Source organism: Equus quagga, chromosome 8, assembly GCF_021613505.1.
Source record: "Equus quagga isolate Etosha38 chromosome 8, UCLA_HA_Equagga_1.0, whole genome shotgun sequence".
Taxonomy (NCBI): Eukaryota; Metazoa; Chordata; class Mammalia; order Perissodactyla; family Equidae; genus Equus; species Equus quagga.
The window spans coordinates 964,799-988,133 of record NC_060274.1 but is presented as its reverse complement, the minus strand read 5'-3'; the positions used below and the strand labels follow the sequence as shown (position 1 = coordinate 988,133).

Genomic DNA, 23,335 nt, shown 5'->3' with positions numbered 1-23,335 from the left:
TGACTGACATCCCTGACGGGCGAGGAACTTGAGAAAGAGTGGACAGGACACGAAACGCTGACCTGGGCCCCGAGCCCTCCCCAGGGCTAGGCTCCCGCTGGAGGGGAAGGACTGACAGCACATGGGACACAGACTGCCCCACGTGGAGAGGGAGCCGGGTGCCACGCCCATAAGACAGGGAGGTGACGTGGCAGAGCCCAGACGGGCAAAGGGCTTCAGATCAGGAAGCAAGACGTTCTGAGCTTAACTGCATCTTTTTATAAAAATTAGTTTCTACACAATTCCGTAATCTTTAATGAAATCCTAACTAAATTTAATCTTCCGGAGTGACCGACCCCAGAACTGAGCTGTCACACCCGCACCCTCAGGCACGTCTCTCCCGTGTCCTTAAGCATCTGCTCTGTGCCAGGCACACACTAAGGGCAGGCACGGAATTGGGGTGCCCAGCAATCCTTGTACTGGACAACAACGTTTGATGGAAAACGCTCCAAATTCTAAAGCGTAAATGTAAATGCCTTTTAGATTGAATACGACGGTGATCAGTGGTTTTCAGACCGCAACTCCCCACCTGGGTGTGCTCCAGTCCGAGTCCTCCAGGAAGGAATTCAATTCAGCCTCTAACTTTGACCACAATCAAAATATCCAGAATATACTTATTTGACTTAGATGATGATGGGAATTAAAAACACTCATTTTTCTGCTTTCTGGAAAAGCGTTGAGAAACCAGTCTTCTTTTCAAAGTTGAATTGCCTGACTATGAACAACTCGCCACGTGGGGTGAAATGATGCGCTAGAACAGGGAAGGTGGGTAATCATCGCTCTCTCCCAAAGGGAAATAGGGCGTGCTTTTGTAAAGGGTGAGTTTAAACATCCACTGTGTTTTCTTAATTCAGCAGAGGCCCTTTTCCCAACAATAAAAGACAGAGAAATGCGCATAACCAACACAGTTACCATTTATACCAATTGTCAAGCACAGAAAGACACCCGTGCGCCGCCCCCCTCGTATTCAACGTGCCTTAACAAGAGCACTCGAAGCCAAGGTTTTCAGCCTGGAGAGCCGCAGAATGTACTGGAATTACACGGGCCAGAGGCTGGTTAGGACGAGGAATAAAGATGCTGTGGGAGACGCCAGGCGAGAGGCGGCGACTTGGGCTCCCATCAGAGGATCTCCCTCTTCCTTGCCAGGGAGCCCACCGCAGACCCTGGAGCCAGCCTGAGTCTGGGACCTGGACAAACGTGGGGAGGACGCTCTTGTCCTTGGCTGGTGTGGCCCCCACCATCGACCACTCCTCATCTCTCCAGTTCACAAAAACATGTGGACTGGTGGAAGATTTTTCATTTTTTCTTGTGTTTTTGCTGTTGTTGTTAAAATATCTACCAAGTGTGAGTTTTGAACGAAGCAGCATCAGGAACTCGATGAAGAATGGGGGTTCCTCGAGGTTTCAGGACTGGGCGTCCGTACGTCAGAATCGTGAAGCTAAAATGGTAAAACTTGTAACATGGCTGCCCCCATCTCAAATCTACCTGCTTAAAAAAATGCTTTGGGGGCTGTCCCCGTGGTCGAGCGGTTGGGTTCGCGCGCTCCGCTGCAGGCGGCCCAGTGTTTCGTTGGTTCGAATCCTGGGCGCGGACATGGCACTGCTCATCAAACCACGCTGGGGCAGCGTCCCACATGCCACAGCTAGAAGGACCCACAACGAAGAATATACAACTATGTACCGGGGGACTTTGGGGAGAAAAAGGAAAAATAAAATCTTTAAAAAAAAAAAAATGCTTTGACTTGTTACATTCATGGAAACATCTCTACACAAACCCTACTAACTTCAAAACCTATCTCGACCTCACATCTAGGTAAGATTCGACCTCACGCTCCCCTAGAACTCTGAAAGCCTATGGCTGCTGACCGCAGGGCACCTGCCATGAAAGGGCCTGCACTCTGGCCTCACTCTGTCTGGTGTAGCCGGGCTCAGTGGAGTCCAGTTTATTAAATCTCACCCTTTCATCCCCTCAATTCAAGCCTTGGTTCTATTCTGTTCTTGTCTAGAAGGAAAAAAAACGCGGCACTTAGCAATTAATAACCAGGACCAAAACAAGACCCATCTGTAAGTTCATATTAACTAAAATTAGCACACATTTTACCTGAAAAAACAGCAGGTTTCCCGGAAAGATCGGCATCAAAGACCAGTGACAAGTGGTTGGCTAGGCCACAGGCCAGCCGCCGTCCATCATCTGCTTAAAACAAACGAGAGATTCCCCTTGTAGAATGACAAGCCATAGGAGTGCCGCCTGCGCCAGGCACAGTGTAGAATCTTTAGTTAACTTGAGGTCCGTTTCCTCGGGCAGTGAGAAAACCTGACTCAAAGAGGAAACAGCATCTATTCAACCGCCAACCACTCTCACCGAGGGTCCACCAGGGGCCCCGCCCTGTGCCAGCCCTCATGTCACGGCCCGAGCCTCCGTTTACAGAAAGGGAGCCTGAGGATCGGGAGTGGGGGCGGTGAGCCCGGGGTCGAGGGCCTTGTCAACAGGCAGCGCAGGATCTGAACCCAAAGCACCCTAACCCGGGGTGCCCACCCTGAGGCCCGGGGCGTCCCGCCTCCCATCGGCCAATGTTTGAAGCGGCATATTCGACTGAGCAGTTCCACCTGGACGTTTCCGTGACATATGGTAGAAACAAATTATAGACGTCCCCGATAATAATTATTCAGACCTGGGGATCCTACGTCTGTAATCTTATCTGTGTGATTCTCTATAAGCACATCTTAGTGAGCAAGCATATCAAACTTCAGAAAGACGTCTGCTGACCATGCTATGCATCTAAGCTCCCAAAATTATCCAAAAAATTATTTGGTTAGAATTATATGAAAAATAAGGGGAATTTAGCACAGTTGCAAGTAACTATAACCTTGGGGAGCCAACGTAAGACACTGGACCTACGGCGAGAGGAACACTCGTGGAGGTGGGGGCGGGGTGCAGGCTCGCAGGCAGAGGCCTTACATCCAGCCTGGACTGAGGGCCAGGAAAACCTGGGGGTCAGAAACAGCGTTCACTTCTGATGGAAGAGCTCAAATAGTGGAGCCACGTCAAGGACGGCTGCCTCCCAACTTCTTCCAAACTATATTTAGAAAAATGCTGATGTCCCAGAAGAGAAGTCTGGAAGAGGCGCTTCCAGGCACTTGAGAGCAGAGTGGCTCCAGGAGGTCAGTAAGAGCTCGCCTGCGGGAAAGGCTCCATCTGCGGGGGCGGGGACGGTGCTGATATGAGACACGGGTGCACTTTCCTTCAACCCATCGACGAACCAGGCGACCAGCCCCCAGGGGAAGTCGGTGACTATTTTGTAGCTTCTCTTTGCCTACAAATAACCCTCACGTGCAGCCTTCCTGCCAGACTCCCTTGAAAGCTTACTGGGGAGACGGTCTCACGCACGGAGCACAGACCTGGAGGAGGTTGCGATTCCAAATCTGGGGGCTCCTGTTCTGCAGGAGCCACCAGCACAAATGTGAATCCTGTGCACTGATTCTGCTCCCCCCTTGACAGATAGGTGAGGTCTGATTCTGAGCCAGATTCCGACAATGCCACATAACTGCACGTAACCAAGATTTTAAAATCCGTTTACAACGGAACAGCAGGCAGAAGAAGGGACTCTTAGAAACGCCGTGAAGCAGGCCTACCTGAAAACTGAAGGCAGCACACGGCTGTGGGGTCGCCGGCTACAGCGAGCTGCTTGCTGAGTCTGGTTGGCAGAGGGCTCTCTGAGGGGTACTCCTTACTGGAAGGAAGATCAGAGATGATAAAGATCAAGATACAGTTCGAAGGGAAAGGAAAAATGAAAAACAGACTGGAACTAAAGTGGGTTTTCACCTATTTGCACGCATAATTTTATTCCATCAAACTTGAATATTTATATATAAACTCTTCCATTTCAAAACCACGAAATAACTCTTTAAAATAGACATTTTCCGCATTGCCAAGAAATGCATGTGTTCTGAGTATAAAATATCAAAGATTTATCAGATTTAATATAAACGGACACGAATACTGAGATGGTTCGGGGGGAGGGCTCTCGGGCAGAGAAAACACATTTTACTCCTCAGTTTCATACTCTTTGTGGGTGGCTGTCCTAACACTAATGACTCAAATAATCCACAAATGGCTTCTATTTACCATGAAAATGATCACATTCCCAGTTTCTAAAAGAAGCCAAAGAAGGCAGGGGGTAAAAAAGGACTGATGCTCAAAATCCACAGCAGGGCAGGAGGGACCTGTGAGCAGGGCACACGGCCCATATGAAGGGCAGCCAGACCTTTAGTCAGAATCTCCCTGTTGGGGCCGGCCTGGTGGCCAAGTGGTTAAGTTCTCGGGCTCCACTTCGGTGGCCAGAGTTTCCCCAGTTCGGATCCTGGGCGCAGACCTAGCACCACTCAACAGGCCATGCTGAGGTGGCGTCCCACATGGCACAACCAGAGGCACTCACAACTAGGATATACAACTATGTCCCGGGGGGTTTGGGGAGAAAAAAAAAAAGAAGATTGGCAACAGTTGTTAGCTCAGGCACCAAGCCTAAAAAAAAATAAAATCATTAAAAAAAAAAAATCGTTGTTAATTTCAGCAACTGGTTTTCAGCCTCCAGGTGGTGCAAGGCCATGGTAGGGGTGGGGACCAGCCTGTGAGGCCGGCTCCTCGCTGCACCCCTGTGGCCTCCTCAGTCCCAGGATCCACACTATAAATGAAACAGGAAGCCACCTGTTGCAGCCTTGTTACGGGTCAGAGAAACGCAGAAACGCGCCAGGCGCCCAGCAGATGGCAGCAAAGGGAAGGTGGCTGCGATCTGAAAATGTGCTGTTCTAAAAACTGGAAGTTACTGAATGACGGATCGTATATATTTATTCCTACCACGTATACTCAGTAAAAGCTGGTAAGACTGGCCTTGCAAGACGCCTGTCAGTGAGACAACGCCGCCCTCTCAAGTCAAATCTGGAAGGTGTTCAGACCGCCTTTCTGCAGGAAACACTGGCCTGTACCCAGGACATCGTGTTGGGACCTCACCAGCTCGGCCACGTGCAGCCTCTCAGCAAAAGGCCTCCAAGGGCCAGAAACATATCAGAGACTTGCTTGGTCGAGAGAGCCAGGCTCCTTGTAGAAAAACATCACCAAAAAAATCAGAGTTCAGCATAACTCCAGGTGTTGCATTTCACTCTGGACCACAATGGGTTCCACAGTGTTGGAAGGCATCTGCCACAGCCACATGCTTAATGTCAATGACCTGCTCAGATAGGGAGCAGCAGAGAGTGGCAGGAAGAGCCACAAGAAACATCACTGGGCCTAGCCCTGTGGCCAAGGTGTTAAGGTTCTGTGCACTCCGCTTAGGAGATGTGGGTTCACAGGTTCAGATCCCAGGCACAGACCTACTCCAACCACCAGCCATGCTGTGGCTGTGTCCCACATACAAAGTAGAGGAAGATTGGCACAGATGTTAGCTCAGAGCAAATCTTCCTCAGCAACAAAAAAAAAAAAAGAAAGAAAGGGAAGGAAAAGAATATAAGAAAACATCACTAACTATGGGTAAAATCAGTGTGTGGTGCATGTTTCTGCAGACCTAATAACTGTTCAAGTGCAGGTGTGATTGCATTAAGTGAGGAACACTTTAAACGCTGTGGCCCGCATCTCTGTTTGGATGATGTAACCTTCAAGTGTGGAACTGGGAAGACCCTGGAGGCCCCCCAAATGCCTTCTTGTCTAGATAAATGGGTCCAGGGAATCCGCATGGCTTGTCCACATCACACAAGGGTGTGGAGCCAGAGCCAGAAGGCCAGCCCTGGGGCCGCGGGGATGCTGGATGAAAGGGAGCGCTTCCAAATTGACGACCATTCAAGGTTCGCATTGAGCACTAGAACTGCTCAAATTTTCCATCCAATTATCACCTAAGAAGCTTATCAAGAATAATCATTAGCTATAACACTTTTTAAAACTAAATTTTAACAATTACACCAAAGTTGTTAAGGTGGTAAAAATAGCAACATGTCTGAAAAATGATTAACATGAAAGAATTAAATTTGACTAAAGGGACATTTATAGACTATATATGTATTTGTGTCTATAGACACATATATACATATGTTTCTGTATACACAATTATAAGGTCTCATACCTGTTCGAAAAAAATTCAATTAAATATTTGCAGGGCCTCTCCAAACTATTTCAAATTTACTCTGAATGCATAGACTAGTTACATACCATTTGTAATTGTTCTTGCATTTTGAAGATCTTTTACCATTATTCTTGATATTAGTCTTTGGTAAAAACATGGTTACACTGTGGAAAGAAAACTCTTATGTCATTCCCAGAGATTAAAAGTTCTAAGGTTCTAAGAGACGCATACTTTGTGGTGAAAAAATATATATAAATACATAAATGCTTTGTGTCCCATTAATTATAACAGCTATTCTTCCAATTACATATCTACATTGGTGATTCACTGCTGGAAAATAAAATGTATTTTGGTATAAAAATTCTGGAGAACACTGTGCTATTTACTTACAAATTGTGGATTACTAGAAAAAAAGCTACAATTATTTTTGCAAAGATTACATTGTAAATTATCTATTGATCATATTCTGTGAGATTTGTGTGAAAGATTTCTAAATCAAAAAACTGCTCACAAAGGCAGACTGTCCCTTAATTTGAATATAAACTATGATTCTTATGACGTTGTTTCATTTTTGGAGAATAAATTTATATAATCTCAATAGAAGTCAAATTCCATTGACTGACATTATTCCACAAGTCTACTCAGAAACAGAAGTGCAATGTACTGGGAAGTCACACTGAATTCTCCCTTTAATAGAATATGAACTTTAAATATTGACAGCAATTAAACAATCACTTCGCACTGGCCCGTTTTTCAGATGCACAGAGCCCTGGAGAGATGCCCCCTGCCACAGTCAGGGCCCTTTTGACAACAATGGAAAGAGCCGGTGCTGTGTGCTCCCTGCACACGTGGTGCTGAGCTCCAGCAACAGACATGGGGACAGCCACGTCCCCGTCCTGCACCTGCATCCAGGCCAGGCAGAGTGAACACCACATTCAGCCCAGAGCTGTCGGGACAAGATGGGGCAGGAGGGGGCGACCCCTGGGGGCTCTGTGTTTGCTGCAGGATCCACAAGTGTCTCCAGGGTGCTCACACAGGCAGGGCCTGGGTGAGGCAAGGACAGGACAGGAGCCCCACGAGGACCAGAGGAAAGCGTCCCACACAGAGAACAAAGGGTGCAGGGCTGCTGAGCAGGGACCAGCTAGGAGCATCTGAGAAGGAGCAAGAGCCCCGCCCGGGAGCTGGAGCCCGGGAAGCACACCAAGAAGGAAGGTGGGCGCAGACAAGGCCAGCTTCACCTCCTTTTTATCCATCTCACACTGCCTCAGAGATGTGGCTGTGCTGCATGTCCTGACCAGGTGACCCCCTTAAAAATACTGTACTAGCACCCTGTACTTTTCCTGTAAAGTCAAATGCAGGGCTATCCATGGTCTGGCCCCCTCCTGCCCCTGGGCTCCCACACAGGGCCCCACACTCAACACACACCTTAATAAAGTGGACCCTAGCAGTCCACACTTAACATATAGGTGCCACTCCCACTAAGCTATCCCACAGGGTCAGGGCATGCACTGGTGTGCAATTTTGCCGGGGCATGAATTCAGAATCCATCTATCCATCCATGCTTCCATCTATCCATCTTTCCTTCCATCCATCCATCCATCCCCCTACCCATGCACTCATCCATCCATCCATCCATCCGTCCACCCACCCAGAAGGGCTTTGTGAGAGGGTCCAAGGTGCTAGGCAATGTCCCAGTCTGAGGGGTTTATGGAACAGATAATAAATAAAACACACAGTCATGCCAGCCAGTGATCAGGCCGAAGAGAAGGAGTAAAGCAGGAATGGCCTGGGAGAGGTGGCCAGGGCTGTAACTTGATACAGAGCAGCCAGGACGGCGGCTTGCACATGGGGAGCAGAGACTGGCTGCCCTGCAAGACCACCCAGGTTAGCCCCAGGGAGCCACATGGGGAGGGAAGGGCCCATGCAGAGCCCTGAGACAGGACGGACAGACCGACAGCATGGGACGGCGTGACCGGGTATGGCTACACGGGGTCCAAGCAGGGAGCATGGTAGAGGTGAGGCCAATGAGGATGGGTGGGTGGATGCCACCCAGGGAGGACCCTGGAGAGCCCACCAAAGCCCCCACTTGCGCTCGGTGTAGGGGGCCCCACGGGGCTTCCAGGTAATGGGGCCATTTTGGCGGCTGTGTTGAGAACAGATAAAGGGTCAGGATTTGGGGCGGGAGGAGGGTGGCAACGGGTCTGCATTTTAGACAGAAAAGCCAAAGTTGCCTCAGAGACCTGGGACTCCTGAAGGACCAGGGGTTTCAAGACTCTGTTATACCTGAAACTCCTCAGATAGCAGGTTTTCATATTTCCTCGTCTTTGAAATTTCCCCCGACCCACCTCAGGGCTGCTGATGCGAGTTCTGAACACACTGGATTTAACGCCCCGAGTCAGAGTGAGGCCAGTGTAGACATGCCCCCATCGCTGCCTACCTCTCTCTCGGCCCCCATTCACCCCGTCCCCTGCTCCCACTAGACGGTCACGCACTATCACCATTATTAGTCAAGGATAATCTGATCTGAGGGTGACGGGAGGCCCGGCACACAGTAAGCACTCAATAAATGCTTGCTGCTGCAGCTGCTGCCACTGTGTGACTGACATTCTGAGGGCTGATGCTACACTTTAACTGCTGTTCGTGCTCTGTCTCCTGCCCGTGGGATGACCCTCCAGGACATAGTTACGCCTGTATTTGAACCCTGCCTCCTTGGCACGTCACACTGCTGTTCCTGTACTGGGGTGAGTGGCTTGCCAGCTGGTTTACTCACTGCGGGGCAGACGTGTACCCAGAGGACCTGACTCTGCTGTGGAAAACCAGGGGCTGGTCCTTTACGACACTCCGCATGGCTGTGTAAAAATGAGTTTAAAGGAGAAGCCAATATTGAACATTGTCATGTCATTCTGGACACAGTTCCTTAAAAACAGAAAAGTTCACACACATGGAATGAGTTTGTGACCTATACATTTAAGAAGTTTCATACCTGATGCCAAAGCAACCATTACCAGCAAAGAAGGTTAAACCAAGGCCATTAAAAGATAAGAAGACAACAAAAAACGTTTTTCTCATTCCTTAAGTAACACAGAATGCAATGTTTGACACTCTGTACTTCCGATCCTCAGGGACTAAAACGTCAGCGCTTCCCTGCAGTGTTGGCCGGGGTGTCACCCGCAGGACACTGCCCACGTCGTCATCAAACGGGCCGCACGCTAAACTCGGTCTATGTGACATTGTGTCCACGGGACACTAAAGATTAAATATTTTTGAAATCCTATGAATTACCTCCACTTCAGGAAAAGAAACATCTAGCACGTGGCCTACCACAAATGGCATGCAGAAATAAGCAAGAGGCAGAGGAACGAAGACATAACGGAAGGAAGGAAGTCCTGAATCCTGTCTTTGACAAATTCACAAAGCAACAGAATGATGCTGATATCACGGTAACTAAAGGGAAGGAACACCTTTTGTATTTCTATATTCACAGGATGTTATACTGACCCGATTGTTTTTGACTAGCCGGCTTGGTACTTTTTTCCTCAACAAGAGCAAAGTAGAGTGGAGAGGTCGGTAAGACACCAGAGCTAAAATAAAAACACAAAATCATCCTATAAGAGCAAAATTCTACAGAGGAGTCTTTCAATGAAATGCACACTTTAGGACAGTTCAATGATTAATCAGGCGGATGTGGATGTGCAGTATTCAGAAGTGAGAACACTGTCAAGCTCATTCTTCCCAGAAATACATTAATATTTTTAATAAAAGTGCTGTTTTATAATCTACATTCTACTCTGAAATAAAATAGTGTTTCACATTAAAATAAATGACGAGCCATTTAGTTTTAAACAACATGGAGGCATTGGCATGAGCAAGAATTTCTTTCAAACAGAGAGTTTACTAAACTTTACTTTTATTTCTTAAGATAAAAGCGGTCTAAAGTCTGCCCACTGATAACCTGGCTCACGCATGCCCCACTTGAAAGGACGGTACCGAGGCAGCACTGAGAGATCCTTCCCAACGTTGGGGCGTGGCAGAGACCTCACCAGACCGGCCAGGCGGATCTCCAACATGGCGACCTGACTTCCGAACAAGGACGTGAGCAAGCAGAAGGCCTGCACGGGACGGGGGGTGACAAATTAACTCCATCACTATGGTACACTTGTGACCAGGCATCCACACTCGTCATCAACACGGCTCTTCAAAAACTGTCTGCCTCACTTATAGTTACACTATTGTATAGCGCATATACAGGTAATATTATACAGTCTGGGTATAGACATAGTATTGAGATAGTCCATTTATATAGCGTGTGGACATATAACACTATTATATTGTGTGTGTATATAAAGAGTACTATTATATAGTGTGTGCATATATGGTATATATAGTACTATTATAGAATGTGTGCGTATATATATAGTACTATTATATAGTGTGTGTATATATAGTACTATTATATACTGTATGCATACATATATAGCACTATTATATAGTGTATATATATAGCACTATTATATTGAGTGTGTGTATATATATAGTACTATCATATAGTGTGTGTATATAGTACTATTATATAGTGCATATCTATATACAGTGCTATTATATAGTGTATATACATATAGCATACATTTATACTATTATATAGTTTGGTAATAGAAGTTGCACACTACTGCGTGAGTCATGAAAACTTCCACAGATGAAATCTCAGTTAGTGAGCCCGTCATGACAAAACAGGGAATACACTAAGTTACATCGAAAGTTCGGACGGGCATGCTACAGAATCCAAGTGCAGTGAATGAGCATGACTCACCGTGTGATTCCCGGTTTTGCCCATCACTGCACACGATCCAGCAACTTGAATGCTGAGGTTCCTAAAATCTTCATTTTCAGCAAAGAGAAATAAAGAAGCAACGTTTAAGGGGTAGGTAAACAGAGCCAAATGTTCGTTGGTGCCCCTATCCACCGCATCCTGATTGTCCACTGCACGCAGGCTGCTGGGGGCTGGAATGTAACGAGATCCAGTCAGCTCCTTCCACGGGTGCAGCAGACTCTCGTGGTGAAATGGACCGCAGGACAGCATACAGACAACTCCCTCACACTGGGGAAAGTGCTGGGGAGGAAAGACGGAACTCCCACGAGAACACAGACCCGATCAGAGCGCCATTTCAGGGGAGTCTCAAAGGACAGCAGGACTGGCCGGCTCAGGGAGGAGAGTGCTCAGGCGCTGAGGTTTCCAGGGTTCAAGCAAAGTCCCTTCACCAAGCGGAACACGACGAAATGGAGGCGTGACCCCCCAGGGAGAGGGAAGGAGGTGTGGCCTGGGCCAAGCTGAGACCTGACTGCCAGGAGGGAGGAGGGAGATGTTGGGAACCATCCCTACATTTCGGCCAGGAGCAACACCGTGGACAGAATCTGAGGACGGGAACCAGGCTGGAAAGGAGAGCACGTCTGCTCAATTTAGACAGGCTGAGTCTGACACACTGTGAGGTGGTCCAGGCCCGGGTGCCCCGTCTTCAGCGGGAAATACTGACAGGGCTGACTGAAGAGTCCTTGACACAGACTGGCACAGACCCCAGAGCAAGGAGGGGAAGGGCGTCCCATGGAGCCAGGTACGGGAGAGGACCAAAGACAGGAAATAGCTTCAGGGAGGCGCCACCAGAGGTCAGAGCAGAACCAGACACGTGTCGGTGGGATCCAGCAGCCCAGAGGTTACCACGACCCTGAGGAGGGCCGGCTATGGCCAGTGATTGACGTGTCTCGTCCTCGAATTCAGAGGACAGGCTGTCTACACAGAAACTGTGATTCCCCAAACATCAGACAAAGAAAATGTCAAAATCACGTGAAATCTGTATCAAAGATTATTTGAACTCTCATCTTACCCTTGTAACGTAAAACTGCTTCCAGTTCAAAGTTTGCCAAGTTAAATATGAACAAACCAGCTGAGCTTCCGATCCACAAGCAGCTGGCATTCTCAGAAGAAACACTAATTGAAAGAAAAAGAGAACAAATTGTAGTGATCTTCTTCCTTAAGCTTCAGTTCCAGAGCACGTCACTAACGTCACACCAATTCTCCAGCAAGGGGAGCAAAGCGATGATGCACGAGGTTTCCCACCTTGGCTGCAGGAGGCTGGTGCTAACCCCCTGTGATCCGTAACGGCAGTCGACCTGGCTGGTATTAAAACCGTTTGGGGTTTTCTCGGCGTCCACTGTCTAGTGAAGACAAGGAACACAAGTGGCCACAAACTGGGCCCAAATCAACTGTGATCTGCAAGGTTTTTATTTCTTCCGAGGTCACAAAAGAGGCTGGTGCCTGCATCCTCCACAAGACACCGCACAGATGGGGGCCCCTGCAAGTGGGGCGGGGGGGAGGGCTCGGTGTCCTGGACCGGAGCTAGAGGTCCTCCCAGGCAGCGTTAGTAAAGGAGGAAACAAGCCCAATAGGAGACTACGCCCAGAGCGGCAGAGTTCACAAGAAGGCAAACACAGCTCTGTTGTTGCTTCTTTTTTTTTTCAATTTACAAACTAGACAAAGGTTAATGAACTGACTAATAAGCCTCATTCTGGTTATGCCAGATGGACTCAGCACAGCTCTCCAGATCCACCTCTCTCCCACCACCAGCTCTAGGACACCCACCCAAACACCAGCCCCGGTCACCTGGCTCCAACAGCCCCCAACACCCCCCGGCTCATGCTCCGTGTTGTCATCCTCCAACACCACTCCACAGGTCGACCAAACAGGTGCTCGGGAACAGAAACCAGATCCTGTGTGTGCTGCCACCGCTCTAAGAGGAGACGTTGGGGATCCATGACCTCAGATCCTCTAATCTGCTCAAGCACAGGCCAAGCGTCTGTTCCCGTCCCAGCCTCCGCCCGCAGTGTAGACCAGACAGCGGCGGCCACAGCCGGGCCATCAAGGCAGGGCTGCAGCCAAGCCAGCAGGCTCCTCAGGTCTCCCTCTCCAACAACCACCGCTCGTCCATGAAGACCGGAGGCTGATCCTAGTCATCTCTGGAGCTTTCCGTGCTCTGGGAGGGCCAGAGGTGAAGACAATCCTAATATATTCTTTCACTCACAGTTAAACAGTGGCTTCCTTACATTACCAAATATGTATATACTCCCATCAAACACAGAAATAAATAAAATTCACTTGGGGTCAATTTTAAATGTATGATATATGGCACAGATAGGGGAAAAGTTTAGAATGAGTGATAACTGTCTTCCCTTGACCCTCTTACAGAGTCAAGATCTACCTAGATCTTGGCGAGCAAAATTTAAAATAATTTCATTTCTCCTGAAAAATAGACTTTAAAGTAATTGACCAAGTTTACCAACTTTAAGACTTAAAATATGCAATCCTAAGAACACTTACAGTTATTATTACTCAAATGGATAAAAATAATTCAGTCTTATTTTACTTGTTCTTAAAAAATGATCCTAATTTAAGAGATTTTCCTCCACATGGTGTTGGACAAGTCCATTGTACTTACAACCCACGTTCAGAACTCGGGACAAGCGAGAGAGCGCAAGGTGCCAGACTCAGGACAGGAAGTTCTACTTCAATCTCTCCTCCTCTCTCCAGTCCATCTGTAGAGGGAAGCTGACTCTCTTCTAGGAACAGAATTATTGATAATCTGAGAAGTGAAATTACAATGACCCATCAAGTTAAAGGCAAACAGTTGACAAGGCAGGGTATTGTGGGAAATATCTGCAGCTAGGATAACTCATGAATAAGAAAGACTCAGACACACGCATCGTAAAGAGCAACGTTAGGAATAACCAGACCCTCCGTCATGAGGCCTGGAGGGGCAAAAAGACGGGGTTCAAGTGTACAACCAGGAAAAGTAAGCGAGGAGAAGGTCAACTCAGAGAGCAACTCTGCGTTCCTGAAGTGGGTTAAGGTTGACTTTGCAATAAATGGGTATTTATACAAGAAATCATGAAAGCCAAGGTTTAAGGCATTAGGAAAAAATAGATATATTTCATAAAGGTAACTTCTGACCTACTTTAAAAAGGACAAACTAAAAGCTATCCTCACATACATACAAAAACCCCCACACAAACTAACTAAAAGAAAGAGTAAAAATGATGATAAACTTGAAACACAGCAGAGCAGGTACACTTGCTATAACATGAAAATTATCGGACTGCATACACCCATAAAAGAGAGTCGTTAGCTGGACTAAAATGTAAAATCAGCAGTGTTCCTAGAGGTTGCCGGCTCCTTCTGTGACCGAGGTGGACTCCATGACGTGCAGGGAAGACCAGGTGAGGACCCGGAGGAGGGTGGGCAGAGCCAGGCTGACTGAGGTGGAAGCTGTGATGTGCAGTGTACAGTCTGCTCAGGACAGAAAAGCCATGGGAGGTCTGTCCACTCTGGTCTCCTCACTCCATGACAGCCACCAGCAGAAGCTGCTACTCACCAGCTCCCGGTTCACCGAACTCCCCCCCACCACACACACAAGAGGAGCCTTCACCCACCCCCACCCCATCCTGCCTCACAAGACCTGCCCGGTGCCAGGTGGATGTCTAAGCTCACCACCCTGGGCTTCTCCTCACAAGAAACCATCTCGTCCCTACTCTCCCTTCACCACCCCTAACTAGGAGCCTGGAAGGCTGCTCAGGGAGTGCTGGGTGGAGCATGAGCCCCGGGAGAGCAGAGCAACATTACCTGGCAGGCTGCAGAGCTGGGACTCAACCCTCCTGGTGGAGAAACTGTCGATCTTTTTCTTCAGGTCCACATGTGTCACACAACGATAATGATGACTTTCACCCAAACTGACGATCCAAAGCTGGAGAAGCAAAACGTCTAGACAAGTAACTCATCAAATGCTACAGATGAAAACGCAGGAAAAGCCAGGTGAGGGAAATGAGTTGGGAGCAGACAGGAGCAAGAGACAAGCACTACGTGGCTTCAGAGAGTCCCCTTGATCCTTCTTCTCTGGTCCTAAGGCTCATTCTCAGGGTCCTAAGATCTCCTCCTTCCCTAGACACCCGAAATCTCAGAGCCCTTCTCCGCATCGCCATGTCGGTCGAGAGCAGTGACTTTAGGTGCAGACACACTTAGGGCTTACGGGTCTTCTCCAAACCACTCTGGCTAAGAGGAGACTATGCTCTGGTCTCCAGGGGCCCAGCCCATTCTCTCTAAACCCAACACTACGAATACACAGCCACAAACACATCTGACACGCCGCTAGGTGATAGCTGTCAACTTTGTCAAAAAGAAAAAGAATGATCTTCTTTTACAAAAATATATCCGTGATATTGCAATTTATAATAAGAAATATACATTTGGTCTAGGACCCTGTTCCTGGCACAGAGCTCCTAAAACCCTTGAACTTCCTAAGTGATGAGAGCGGCACAGGTGTCTTTTGTTATGTGCATGAGGGGCTTTGGGAAGCCCCCAGGTCAGCGAAGGAGGGGGGCTGGTCGCCAGGGGAACCACCCAGTGAGTAGAGGTTGAACAGTCAGTCCCACCCTGACCTCTAGGGAGGGGAGAGGGCTGGAGATTGAGCTCCATCACCAATGCCCAATGAGTTAATCAATCGCATCTACGTAATGGAACCTCCATCAAAACCCAAAAGGACGGTTTCAGAGAGCTCCCGGGTTGGTGAGAGCATCTGCACCAGGTGGGTGACGTCCCCCAACTTGGTAAGGACGAGGCTCCTGTGCTGGGGACCCTCCCAGACCTCGCCCCATGTACGTCTTCCTCCTGGGTGTTCGTCTGCATCCTTCATCATGTCCTTTATTATGTAATAAACTGGTAAACACACGTGTTTCGCTGGGTTCTGTGAGCCACTCTAACAAACCTGAGGAGGGTCATGGGAACCTCCATTTGCAGCCAAGTCAGACAGAAATAGTGGTGACCTGGGGACCTACTGTTTGCGATTGGCCTCTGAAGAGGAGGCAGGGTCGTGGGACTGAGCCCCTAACCTGTGGGGTCTGACACTCTCCCCAGGTAGACAGCGTCAGGATTGAGTTAGATTGTAGGACACCTGGCTGCTGTCCTGGAGAATTGCTTCCTGTGGGGGAAAACCCCACACCTTTGGTGACCAGAAGTGTCAGAAGTGACGGGTTCTGTGTGAGAGTAAAGGGGACTCGCAGGAGGGAAGACCTTTCCCAAATTATATCAAAGGCAACTTTTAAAAAAGAGAGCAGTATGTATACATTGTGGAGTAGACCTAAACTTCTCCTGTAAAAACTCAGTTTTGAAAAAGATCATGGGGCTGACCCTGTGGCCGAGTGGTTAGGTTTTCGAGCTCTGCTTCGGCGGCCCAGGGTTTCGCCAGTTCGAATCCTGGGCGCGGACATGGCACCACTCATCAGGCCACGCTGAGGCGGCGTCCCACATGCCACAACTGGAAGGACCCACAACTAAAAATACACAACTACGGCCTGCGGGGCTTTGGGAGAAAAACAAAAAATAAAATATTAAAAAAAAAGAAAGAAAGTAAAAGATCAAACATCTTCAAATTTTTCAAAATACATGAAGCCGACACTAACGGTTGTGTGAGGGATTCTCATCTGGAGGCTTTAGGACATACAGATGCCCGGCTTCTCAGCAAGAAATACCCTGTGGGTGAAAATCCCACAGTGAGGCCCAGGCCCGGAAGGCACCATCTCAGCAGCTGAGCCTGACGGGTTCCTTCAAGTCACAAGGAGCACAAAGCAACTAAACGCAGACCTCCCTTAGCCAGAATAACGTTTGAAGGTGGGCTTAGATTTCGTAGTGCCCTCACCTGGCCATCAGCAGACCCCGTAACCAGCTGCCGACTGTCTTCATCGATGAACAGACTCAGGAGAGGGGAGGCTATTGAACGGAATACACGAATATTTAGTTTTAAAAGTACCTGATTTGGTTTAAACTGAGAACTATCAGTTTTACTTATAATATTTCTTTGAGTCAAGTTTGAACTATTCTGAAATAATTTCCTTCCCAGGAAGCAAAACTGTAAGTGAATATAAACTTATTTGCGAGTGAGCGTGGGAAGATGGGCCGTTACCGCATGAAAAGCCCCGGGAGGTGTCGCTCACGGCCTGTGAGGAGGACCAAGGCTCACACATGACCGCCCAAGCAGAGAGCCTGGCGCATTCACCCAAACGGCTCCGCGAGTCAAGAGCCTGGCGCATTCACCCAAACGGCTCCGCGAGTCACTGACGGCGTGAGAACCTGTCATAAACGAGGAGCACTAAACTTGCAACAGAACGACTCTTGAGCAACCCAGAAATAATAAAATCGTGGAAGTAGTGATGAAACAGTAGTTAAATAGATGTCCTTTTTTTTTAATTGTGGCCTAGGATGTCATTTCATTTAAAACTTATTCTGAATCGAAACTGTCAAAAATTTAGAAGGAGAATTAAGATAAATACATATTCAAAACACGGCATGTCCTAAATAAACTATAAATGACATCAAAATCAAGTTTGCAATTGTTTCCTTGACAGCCAAATAATAATTCCACATAATTAATTTCAGGAACATAATTCCAACATAATTCCACAAGACATGCTTTATCCCTGAGATTGGTAAATGGATTCAATTTGTTAAAATATCATATTTTCCACATGGATAAATTAATCTCAGGAAAAGCATTGAATCTCTGGGGAAATATAATAGTAATTCTACCAGTCGCAAGGGATCTGTATATTCTTTAAGCTGTATTTTCATGCTACTTGTCCCAAGAAAGGAACTGTCTTATATTAACTTTCTATTCCCCTTCTCCACATAAACTAGATTGTGCACACGAGAGGTGCACAAGGAACGCTGGAAGCCGGTCTCATGAGGGGCTTGGGGGAACCCCGCACGGATGTCACAGGCAAGAGATGCTTGGGGACACCCATCGCCTGCAGCACGCCAGCCCCACAATGCTGCAGCCCCGAGGGCACCCACACTGCTCAACTGCGTGGTCACGTGTTGGCATCAGCACCACCAAAAAGACAGTTTGCAGAAAGTGCTCAGCTGCCTGAGATCTGCTGAGCTGTACAAGCGCTTCCTGCCCAACCCGGAGTCAGGCCTGCTCCTCTCTCCCGACCACACCCACTGGATCCATGTGCCCTTGGCCCTGCAGACCCCTTAGCTCTGGGCCCTGCTTCTCCGGGACAGTAGAGGACCCCCTTTCCCAAAGGCAGACAGCATCTTCCTTATAGTTCAGCAACATGCTTTTTTCATTTTCCGAAATAGAAAGGCTCAGACTCCAAGCATATGCTTATATTTTAAGATAACCCTCAAGAAAATTAACTGTTAAGTGAATCCTTTCAATGTGTGGATGGGAGTGAAACAGCCACTGAGGGGAGACACTCAGGTCCCCGTAAATGTCACAGCTCCAGCTTACAGAACAATACGTGCACCAGGAGAGCTGGGTTACACAGAGCCCATGGACAGAAAAGATGTAAGAGTTTCAGGTTACCTGTTAACACTGACGAGCTGTATATTAATGATCCCAGACGATGGTCCCAAACCTTTGACAGAGACATGTTTCTTTAGAAGAGGTAAAAAATTTTGCCATTATTGCTATAGCTTGAACTAATGCTTCCACCCAACTGCAAAACAATCTGTGTGAATGGTTTTCTAAAAGAGAAAATGAGGCCAGCCCCGGTGGCCTAGTGGTTAAGTTCAGTGTTCTCTACTCTGGCTGCCCTGGGTTCGGTTCCCAGGCACAGACCTACACCACTCATTGGTGGTCACACTGTGGCAGCATCACACATATAAAATAGAGGAAAATTGGCACAGATGTTAGCTCAGGGACAATCTTCTGCAAGCAAAAAGAGGAAGATTATCAACAGAGTTAGCTCCAGGCCAATCTTCCTCACCAAAAAAGAAAGAGAGAGAGAGAGAAAATAATAATAAAAATAATAAAATATGGATGTAGATAATAAAACTGTAGAAACACAATAAAAGATGCCAGAATCATACAGAAAAAAACTAGCATTTCCAGAAATAACAACCTGTGGATTGGAAGACCCAAGACAAGACAAGGCTGGAGACACTTCCAGCACCTAATCAACATTGCCAAGAGGAGGCGTGAAGCGGGCCGTAATGTGCATCCTGTGTTTACTGTGTGACCGGCACACTCTGCTGCTTTTCAAACATCGGCTCCTTCAGTGCTCGCAACCCCCACGGCAATGGGCACCAGCACATCCACTTTGCAGACTACAAAAGTGAGGTGCATGCAGTTACTCAGTCAACTGTCAGCAGTTGGTCAGTCCTTGAGCTGGGGTTCTGGCCGGACAGCCAGCTCCCAGCAAGGAAGAACCCGCTTCAAGGTGGTTTTACCAGGCAGAAACTTCACGATGACAACCCCAGTGTCTTCACGTCCTCTCCTCTCTCTACAGATGCATGTTAATGACGCTCAACTTTCCTTTGAACTGCGACGTGCACGGTCCCCTCTTTGTCAGTAACATCGTGACACTGGCCAGCCTGGGGTCAGATGGGAACTGAACTTTCATTTTAGGTTATTTTCTTCTCAAGCCCAATTTAGTTCTGATCAATCCTCTGACACTGGAAAACGGCTCTTCTGCTCCGGCCCCGAGGAAACGCCGGGGAGATAAATTAATGTTTTAGCTCCCCGAGGCCCTGGACTCGAGGAGGAGCATACACAGTTGACTCAAACCCGTCTGGGAATGTAGGGACACGAGAGGGTGCTGTGAGGGCCTCACTGGTGTCCCGTGCCCGGCTGGTGACCCCCGCCAGAACGTGAGGCCGAGGTTCAGGACGATAGCCGTCATACGGAATGTGGTAGAATAATCACGCATGTGGCGGTGACCGTAAACCGAGCCCCTGTCGTATCGGGAAGCACAGATAGTCCAATGGCATCCACTTACCTTAAAGCTTCTGTCCTCAGACACCGAGACGAGCACTCGTACTCGCCAAGCACAGAACTCAGCGGCAGTCACGGCGCCCCGGTGGCCCTCCAGCTCGGCTGATGTCGACAGGCTCTGGGAGAATTGTGAGAAGATCAGTAACTGAACGTTCTGGTAATTATTGTCATTAAGAAGTTACCTATATCCCACAGAAAGTAGTTTCTGTTAAAATACATCCTACATTCCTTAATCCCCTCTTCCAAATTTGAAACTGTCTGTATATAGACCCAGAGGTTAAAACTCAGATGGCTGAGCTGAGAGGCGAGCAAACACCACAAGAGCAGCAACTTTAAAAGACAAAAGTGAGGCCAGACTGGTGGCGCAGTGGTTAAGTTCTCATGCTCCACTTCACTGGCCTGGGGTTTGTGGGTTTGGATGCCAGGTGCAGACCTAGCACTGCTCGTCAAGCCATGCTGTGGTGGTGTCCCACATAAAATAGAGGAAGATGGGCACAGATGTTAGCTCAGCAACAATCTTCCTCACCAAAAAAACAAAAGACAAAAGCTAACCCAGGCCGACCCTAACCAAGCCATGGAGCAGGCATCTCTTGGCCCTCCTGCCCCCCGCACAGTCCACATCTGGCATGCTGGACCACCCAGGACAGCCCTGCAGAGGTGGGAGGAGGGGCTCCACTCCACCTTCACTCCCTCTCCCGCCCCATCAGTCAATGGGTGTCCACCCCACGCTCGGTCCTTCAGATCGCCCTCTCTCAGGCAGTTACTAAGACAAAACCACACGGTGTGTTCAGGCTACTGAGTCATCCTTCTTCCTAAGTCCTGAAGCCTCTCACGGCCCAGGCAGCCCCAGAAGACAGTGTTGGAAGCCAGAGCTCCCCAGCACTTGAGAGACAGGGCAGTGAGAGCACCCCACATCCTAAAGGTCACAGCCAGCCCCCAGAGGATGTTCCTGTGGGATCCAGGCACCTGCAGGGGGTGGGGGGCATTCTCCTTCAACTTCACATTCAGTTTAAATATCCCCTAATATACACGCAGAAAAATATTGTTTCCTTTTGGTATTTTATGATTATATATATATATATATATATATATATATATATATATATTTTAAAGTTTTTATTTTTCCTTTTGTTCCCCAAACCCCTCCAGTACATAGCTGTATATTTTGGTTGTGGGTATCTTCCAGTTGTGGCACATGGGACGCCACCCCAGCATGGCCCAATGAGCAGTGCCATGTCCGCACCCAGGATCCAAACCGGTAAAACCCTAGGCCACCTGAAGTGGAGAGAATTAACTTAACCACTGGGCCATGGGGCCAGCCCTATGGTACATTTTATATTAGTTAAAAGTATCTTTACCAAAAAGCATTCAGTACTCAAAGTCTTTCAAAAAGAATTTCATAAACTGTTTACTACCTAAGAACACTGTTAAGGCAATGTGACCTCTTCACGTACTTATGGGCAGCCCCCCGTGTCCATTAAATTATCTTCCCATGGTAAATCGGGTCACACTTCATAAGCCTGCGGCTAAGGACACACAAAAAGAACGACCGCTTCGGGCCGTATTCACTTAGGAAACCGGAACGAACGTCTGCTGCCTCCCTCTTATTCCCGTGGACTTCCAAGTGAGCGGCTGAGACCCAGCCCCGGGCTGACCGTTTTCTCTTCCTGGGACACCTCATCCCCGTGAAACGCTAACAATGCTCAGTGTCCTCCTGGTTCATTTTGGTGAGTTTTGTTACACTTGGCGGGGCCACCTAACGCCAATCCATTTAACCACCAACAGATGTTTGCACAAAGCGTTGTAAATATTTACAGCTCGAATACCAACCTATGCCTGAAGCTGTCACGGGCTAGCACTCTGGACAGCTCTCAAAGGTGCTCCCAGACCCTAGGACGCTCCCCACTCTTTCTGTGACTTCACTGACGACCTTAACCTTTTTAATGTGTGAGCCTCGATTTCACAATTTGGCCCAAAATTGTTTGAAAAAACCAATGTACACTCTGTACTCCAAACTGCCTGGCACACACTGGGCCCACCATCAATTCATCATCAGTTAAGATTTTATGACTAACATCCTTGCTAACGTAACTTTTTAATGTGGATATGGCAAGAAAACTCTTTTCAGGCACACAGCTTCGTTAATTGTATTCGTTCGGGAAACAGAAGACAAGGCATGATACCAGGCCTCGGGTGATCTATCTCCAAAACCAGTGTCAAGCAGAACACGAATCTGGAGGAGAGAGAAGGCCCCCCTGGGCCCCAGCCCACCTCCTGCTCTCCAACGCTTGGCGTTCCTGTAACGGGTCAAAGGAAGCTTACCATTTCACAGCCAGATACGAGATTTAAAAATCACAGAACCTGGAAGGGTGACACATTTACTGAAACTAAAGAAAGGAGAATGTCAGGGAAATAAACATCTTACTGAACACGTTTGTCTAAAGTCATCCCTGATACCCAGATCTCATGTAAAGTTTTCACAACTTACGTAAAATAGCAGTGTTGAATATGAGTGGCTTTCCAATTGCAAGATAAAGATATGCTTTCAGTCATTCCCCCTAACATCTTTACAAAAATTCGCCCAATTAAAAATACTGCCGAGGGGCCGGCCCGGTGGCGCAGAGGTTAAGTGCGCACATGCGGCTTCGGCAGCCTGGCGTTCTCCAGTTCGGATCCCGGGTGTGCACATAGCACCACTTGGCAGGCCATGCTGTGGTAGGCATCCCACATATAAAGTAGAGAAAGATGGGCATGGATGTGAGCTCAGGGCAAGGCTTCCTCAGCAAAAAGAGGAGGATCGTTGGCAGATGTTAGCTCAGGGCTAATCTTCCTCAAAAAAAAACAAATACTGTTGAGACAAGGCAGGCAGGACCTCAGCACCTGGGAGGCCCCATCAGGTCTGCGCCCCACTCACCTCACGCAGGTGTTCAATCTTACCTCCACATCCAGCACCAGTATTTTGTTTCCGGCACATGCCGCAACCACCCGATCATCCGGACAAAACCTTAAACAGAGCACCTTCCCCAGAAGGGTGCGCATGACCGTCCCTCGAGGAGTCAGCCCTGGAGGGAGTTTCCGTCATGAGTGTCAGGTCATCAAAGCCTCCTCAGCATGAGCACAACCGCCGTGCCCTCAGGGGAAACACTGCCAGTGCAGCCCCATGCTAAAATCACACGCAGAGGAACCGGGAGCTGCAGTAGGATGTTCGCTCTTTGAGAGGATTGGAAATGTTGAATATAAATAATCTCCTGGGAATACGCGCAACACAGCAATTGTCCGCAGGGAAACGACTCAGCGTCGTTAAGGATGGCAGTCTTCAGGAAGGCTGCACGTGCCCACACGTGGAGGGCGTCATGCAGACTGGACTGTGCGCCCT

General features: G+C 48.2%; 1 protein-coding gene across 1 annotated transcript in view; it reads right to left on the bottom strand.

Annotated features, from left to right (window-relative positions):
* WDR27 (WD repeat domain 27) overlaps positions 1 to 23,335 on the bottom strand; it is a 164,255-nt gene that overhangs the window by 116,470 nt on the left and 24,450 nt on the right. Inside the window, exons 4-17 of the mRNA XM_046669861.1 lie at positions 22,897 to 23,021; positions 19,964 to 20,077; positions 18,550 to 18,601; positions 16,882 to 16,952; positions 14,814 to 14,934; positions 13,633 to 13,753; positions 12,025 to 12,128; positions 10,956 to 11,023; positions 10,136 to 10,257; positions 9,647 to 9,729; positions 8,919 to 8,997; positions 6,235 to 6,312; positions 3,672 to 3,769; positions 2,140 to 2,229 (exon numbers count right to left, since the gene is read on the bottom strand). Coding sequence (XP_046525817.1) covers positions 2,140 to 2,229; positions 3,672 to 3,769; positions 6,235 to 6,312; positions 8,919 to 8,997; positions 9,647 to 9,729; positions 10,136 to 10,257; positions 10,956 to 11,023; positions 12,025 to 12,128; positions 13,633 to 13,753; positions 14,814 to 14,934; positions 16,882 to 16,952; positions 18,550 to 18,601; positions 19,964 to 20,077; positions 22,897 to 23,021 — 1,326 coding nt within the window. The remainder of the gene's footprint in view (positions 1 to 2,139; positions 2,230 to 3,671; positions 3,770 to 6,234; positions 6,313 to 8,918; positions 8,998 to 9,646; positions 9,730 to 10,135; positions 10,258 to 10,955; positions 11,024 to 12,024; positions 12,129 to 13,632; positions 13,754 to 14,813; positions 14,935 to 16,881; positions 16,953 to 18,549; positions 18,602 to 19,963; positions 20,078 to 22,896; positions 23,022 to 23,335) is intronic.